Below are 6,584 nucleotides of genomic sequence, written 5' to 3' on the forward strand. Positions count from 1 at the left end.
GCTGATTTTTACCACTCCCCCACCCAAAGAGCCCTATTATTAGTTATCTGTCTGCTTCATGATCAGAACTGTTTGTAAAAAGAACATGAAGAAAAGAACTTACATGCAAAATTTCCTAATCTGCATTTGACAGTTTTTAAAGGAAAACAGTAGTAATTAGTAACAGTGTTCCAAAAGAGCCAACAAACTCATTTAAATTAACAAACGAGACTGTCATTTTTTATTTTACTGCATGTGTCTTTATTTCATTATCTCTATGCATCTCAGCTTAGGGCATAGAGTTAAAATAAACAATAGCAGTATCTTCATGAAGAACATGACTTGACCAAATTGACCAAATTGCAAACGTTAAGTAAGCTGGGGACAAGAAAAATGCAGCTTAACGTATACCAAAGCCACATTACAATACGTAAGTAAAAAACAAAAACTTAGCAGGTCAGAAACTAATACAAAATTGTTTTAAAAATTATCTTAACAGTTTTCTACCAAGAATTTGTTCAAAAATTGTAAACTTTAATTGTATAAGGTTTTACAAGATCTGTAGAGTGTTTGCTTACTTTTGTAGTAATGGGCACAAATAATGTAGTCTCAATAAAATTCTGCATTCAAGAACTTTATACCTAGATTGCACCCATTTCTAATTGTTATGTGATTTGTAGTAGTTACACTGCAGTTGTGTGTGTGTATGTGTGTGTGTGTGTGTGTGGGTGTGGGTGTGGGTGTGTAGGGGGGAGTCTCTTGGGTGAAACAATATTTTCTGAACTAAAATTAAAACATCTAGTTTAACGGAGAATTTTTACCCCTATGTGGCACAAGAAAAAAAAAAGTTACAGAGAGCATTTGTAAAACAAAATATTACAATTTATGGGAAATTTTGGTGGTTTTTGAGGACAATGGGACAGAGTATTTGAAATTAGAACTGAACTAGTAAATCTGAGATGTGAGGCCTTGGTAACTATTTCCCAGGCTTTTCCAACTGAGAGAGTACAGTGAAACACCATTAAATCAGACTCCAGTGAGTCAGAATTTGGAATAATTAAAGGCAGAAGCTGGAACAAAGTTTAACTCTGCTTAAAGAATACTTAAAATACTTATGAAGGGAATATCTATTTTCATCTCTCAGGTACCATAAAGAGTTGATATGCTAAATTAACTGAATTCTTTCTTTTCATTAAAGTCTACTACCTCAGTGTACTTGATCTCTACCATAGTTTTAATGGTTTTATTTATCTGAATGTAATAAAAATGCATTTTGGAGACGTTTCCATAATATAGACTTATTTTACAATATCAGACTGGCCTCCTCACTCTTGTCATTTCAATTAATGAAGATCATCTGCATATTTCCTTTTTTTTTTTTTTGATGAACCCCAAAGACAACTGATTCAAAAGAGGAATAAAAAGTGATCACTACTTACGAATGCAACTTGAAAAGGTAGGATCTGGCCCAAATCCCATTTTGCAGGTACATCTATAGCTGCCCATGGTATTCAAACACTCACCATTAGGGCACACACCTTGTAGCTGGCATTCATTAATATCTACAAGAAAACACAATTCTTTCAGAAGTCAAGCCCTATTAAACAAGCTGTGGCTATAAATTACATTCACTTTCTTTTTCATTATAATTATCTTAGTTATGGTAAAAAAGGGATGCTAGCAATTTTATTGCAGGAGGTGTGAATGACTAAAAATCGAACCAGTAAACATTTATTGAACTTCTACAATTTATATAATAAATACTTATTACACATCTTCTATGTGCCAGGTTCTGTTCTAGGTGCTAGGGATTTACTAGTGAACAAAACAGTGTTAACGTATTTGGGGGTACTAGTGATTCAGTGGTAGAATTCTTGCCTTCCATGCAGGAGACCCTTGTTCAATTCCCGGCCGGTGTACCTCATACAGAGCCACTACCTGTCTGTCAGTGGACGCCTGCATGTTTCTGTGATGCTGAACAGGTTTCAGTGTAGCTTCCAGTCTAAGATGGGCTAAAAAGAAAGATCTGGCGATCTACTTCTGAAAATCAGTCAACGAAAACCCTATGGATCACAACTGTCCAATCTGCTATCAGTCATGGGGATGGAGCAGGAATGGGCAGTGTTTCATTCCTTTGTGCATGAGGTCCCCATGAGTCAGGGTCCAACTTGACTGCAGGTACCAACAACAACAGTGTATGCTAGGTGTCTTAGTTATCTAGTGCTGCTATAACAGAAATACCACAAGTGGATGGTTTTAACAAAGTGAAGTTTATTTCCTTACAGTAAAGTAGGCTAAAAGTCCAAATTCAGGGTGTCAGCTCCAGGGGAAGGCTTTCTCTCTCTCGGCCTTTTCATCAGTGTTCCCCTGGACTAGGAGCTTCTCGGTGCAGGGACCCCGGTCCAAAGGACGCACTCTGCTCCTGGCACTGTTTTCTTGATGGTATGAGGTCCCCAATTCTCTGCTTGCTTCCCTTTCCCGTTTATCTCTTACAAGAGATAAAAGGTGATGCAGGTCACACCCCAGGGAAACTCCCTTTACACTGGATCAGGGATGTGACCTGAGTAAGGGTGGTGTTACAATTCCACTCTAATCCTCTTTAACATAAAATTACAATCACAAAATGGAGGACAACCACATAATTCTGGGTATCATGGCCTAGCCAAATTGTTACACACATTTTTGGGGGGACATAGTTCAATCCATGACACTAGGCATTACAGAGCACATAGGTAAGGCAAAAACTCACCTACTGGAGGCATTTAGAGTCTAGCTATATATAAATACGTGAAAAATTAAAAGAAGTGACAAGCAGTTCAAGATAAGTTTTAACAAATGCAAAAATCTAGAAGAAGTTAAATTATGAAATTGCCCATGCAGACAGTAAGAGCTACTAGAGGAAGTTAAAGGTAGGGGAGACTGTAGCATTGAGAAGGAGCTAAGACCTCATCAGGGCATTAAACATCTGGATGTTGAAGTCTGGGGAGGAGTCGGATGGGGGAGTAAGGGAAGGAATGCTCTACATGGGTTGACACTGAACATGAGCGTGGAAACTAGTGAGGGGAAGGGGCTCATGAAATTGTGATCCAAACCGCTGGCAGGGTAAAGAGGTGGAAACAAAGCTGGAAATGTAGGCTGGTTAAGCCAGGCTAGGTTTGGAATCAGTTTGAGAACAGGGAGCTATACCAAAGGTTTCTGAGCAAGAGAAAGATGTAATCAAAGGCAGGCTGTAGGAGAATTCATCTGGCCCGCACATGGCTTGTAAGAAGAGACTATAAAAGTTTGATGAAGGTAGTAATGCAAGTATGAGCTGGGGATAAGACCAGGCTGGTGACAGTGCGAATAGTCAGGAAGGAAAGGACTGACTGGGGAATTCTTTGTTTTAGAAAACAACTGACAATATATGGTTTTTTGTGATGCAGTGGTTAAGCACTCGGCTGCTAACCGAAAGGTCGGCAGTTCAAACCCACCAGCCGCTCTGTGGAAAAAGATGTGGCAGTCAAGATTTACAGCCTTGGAAACCCTATGGGGGCAGTTCTACTCTGTCGGAATTTGACTTGATGGCAATGGGTTTGTTTTGTTTTTTTGGACTGGCCAACACAACACTAGAAAGTAAGAGAAAGGAGTCAAAGATGCCTGGGAGGCCTGAGAAGGAAAGAGAACAAGAAGATAAAGAGGTAACTTTTACAATTCAAGGTCACAGCAGGATAGTCAAGGATAAATAGTAGCAACAAAACACTCAGGAAGAAAGTGAAAGAGGAAACCAGGCTGGAAAAGAGACTTAGGTCATCAGCATGTAGTGGTGATGGTTGCACAACATGATGAGTGTGACGGATGTCACTGAACTGTACATGTAAAAAATGCTGAACTAGCAAATGTTTTGTTATATATGTTTTTACCACAATGAAGCAATAAAAAAGGACCATCTGCATATGGCGATCCATGAGAAAATCAAAGTGATTTGAAAAAGGAGAAATAAAAATGTGAGATTTTAAAAATAAAGATTACACAGTCATTTGCTTTTCAAATGTAATTAAAAAATGAAAAAAGAATGTGATTAGTTAAAAATGAAAAGGGAGTAGTCATTTATATTCTATTCAGCCTTTGAAGCTTAAGGGTCAACAGACTGGCTATTAGTATTTCCATTTCAAGTGACATTTACTTCCTTCAATCATTAATTCTTCTATAAAATTTTATTAAGGGTCCTAAAAAATTAATTTTCTAAATTGAAATCAAACACAATGGTAACATGTTACTGGCAGCATTTTCACATATAAAGGCAAGCACAGGCTTCAATAAATCATTATTTGCTTATATTTCATGTTCTAGGTGGGCATAAATATTTATATGGACATTATATGTTACCCAACATGCATTTTTTAAATTTCAATGATAAAATATGACATTTTCAACCACATTCAAAAAACAAGTTAACAGATATATTTGTTGTATAAATTCTACAGCATTCTAACTTGGATTCAGTTGGACGCTGGTACAGCTAGACTATACTTGGTACAGCATATGGTCCAGCACTTGACCATATGATTCTTTACCAGAGTGCATGTTGTGCTGTAATATGCATTAATGTACAGGATGTAACTGAAAATATTCCCCATAACTCATTCTCTTTAAGAAAACCACCAAGAAGGACCAGAAAGAATGCCAAGTCAAGTTGGGGCTTACATGGCACAAGTGAAGCCCCTTATCATATGTCCCAACTTAAACCTCAAGTTTGGGTAACCAGCCAGTTGTGGTCAAAAGGCTGGACAGAATTTCTGCTCTTCTACTTCATTTCATGCCCCACTAGGGTACGGTTATTAGCCTTCCTCCTTCCTTGAACTCCATGTACACCTGTTCAGTGGTTGCAACACTATGCATTCCATGGTCACCAAGAATTTTTCCTTGTCTCGGGGTTTCTATGACAGTACCATCTCACCCTCATTGCTAATTGCCAGGTTAAGATGGAGGTTTTCCCCATTACACATAAATACCTGATTTAAACCATCATCTTTCTCTTTGATTGTCCTTAAGAGCGCCCAGTGCCTCAACCATGATGCCATGGAGATGGAGGACAGAAATTACGAAGTTTTAAAGAAACAAATAGTATAGACAGGAAGGAATTGAAAAATCCATGAGGAAGGGAAATCATGTAAGACTCCTCGTACCACCTCTATGACCACCACCTCCCTAATTCTGGCCCCAGGAACCTTTCCTCCATGACACATTCTTATACCTTTCAGAAAAGTCCGTTTCTGTCAACTGCCTCAATTTATATAAATTTTTCACATTTTCTAAAATCCCCAAAATTGGAAATTTATTTAAATTTCCAAGTTTTCTCTAATTTACACAGTGAAGTACATCAATCTCAAATGTAAAACTACATGAATTTTTACATACACATATGTGCATGTGTGAGTGTATGCATGTGTGCACACATACTGTGTAACCACAACCAGATCATCACTTAGAACATTTCCATCATTTCAGAAGTCTCCTTCTCGTCCCTTTGCAGTCAACATCCCTCCTCCCACAGGTAACCACTATTCTGACTCTTACCACCACAGATTAGCCTTGCCTGTTCTTGAACTTCATATAAAGGGAGTCACACTGTATATATTCTTTTGTCTGGCTTATTTCATTATTATGCCTGTGAGATTTATCATGTTGTTGCATTATCAGTAGTCCATTCTTTTTTTACTGTCGTATTATATTCTATTTTGTGTACACACTAAAATTAATTTATCCATTATACTGTTGATAGACATTTAGATGGTTTTCAATTTTGGGCTATTTTGAAAATGCTGTGTGAACATTCATGTACGTCTTCTGGTAGACCTAAGTACTCATTTATCTTGAGTACACATCTAGGAGTGGATTTTCTGGGCCGATAGAGAAGGCTCATGTTTACTTTAATATATATTGTCTAACAGTTGTCTAAAGTGGTTATGCCCATTTACATTCCGAGGACCAAACTGGTTCACATACTCACCAACTTACTGCCAGTCTTTGTAATTTTAGTCATTTGGGTGGTTTTAATTTGTACTTCCTTGATGAGTAATGATATTGAACACCCTTTCATATACTTACTAGCCATTTGTACTTAAAAATATTGTCTTCTAAAATGCAAATCTATATAAAGATTACAAGTCAATAAGACTGCTTCCCCCTTAGCACTCAGGGTTGGTGGTTCTCAAAGTGGGGTGTACTGCCAGCCTATAGAACCCCTTGTGATGTCACAATGAAAGTGGAACACACAGTGGGTAGACTCCAGGGATGCTAAACATTAAAAGTGTGCATTAGTTCCCCCTGACAAAGAACTGTCTTGCCAAAAATGTCAGTAGTCAGCTCCAGGGTAAGGCTTTTTCTCTCTGTTGGCCTTCTCATCAGTGTTCCTCCGGATTAGGAGCTTCTTTGCACAGGAACCCCAGTCCAAAGGACACGCTCAGCTCCCTGCGCTGCTTTCTTGATAGTATGAGGTCCCCAACTCTCTGCTTGCTTCCCTTTCCTTTTATCTCTTGAGAGATAAAAGGTGGTGCAGGCCACACCCCAGGGAAACTCCCTTTACATTGGATCAGGGATGTGACCTGGGTAAGGGTGGTGTTACA

General features: G+C 38.4%; 1 protein-coding gene across 21 annotated transcripts in view; it reads right to left on the reverse strand.

Moving 5' to 3' along the window:
* The window catches only part of LTBP1 (latent transforming growth factor beta binding protein 1), a 666,638-nt gene that overhangs the window by 198,072 nt on the left and 461,982 nt on the right, over window positions 1-6,584 (reverse strand). For all 21 annotated transcript variants that reach the window (XM_023736168.1, XM_023736140.1, XM_023736141.1 and 18 more), the window contains one exon: window positions 1,419-1,541. In XM_023736168.1, coding sequence (XP_023591936.1) covers window positions 1,419-1,541 — 123 coding nt within the window. The remainder of the gene's footprint in view (window positions 1-1,418; window positions 1,542-6,584) is intronic.

Source organism: Trichechus manatus, unplaced genomic scaffold, assembly GCF_000243295.1.
Source record: "Trichechus manatus latirostris isolate Lorelei unplaced genomic scaffold, TriManLat1.0 scaffold00005, whole genome shotgun sequence".
Classification (NCBI taxonomy): domain Eukaryota; kingdom Metazoa; phylum Chordata; class Mammalia; order Sirenia; family Trichechidae; genus Trichechus; species Trichechus manatus.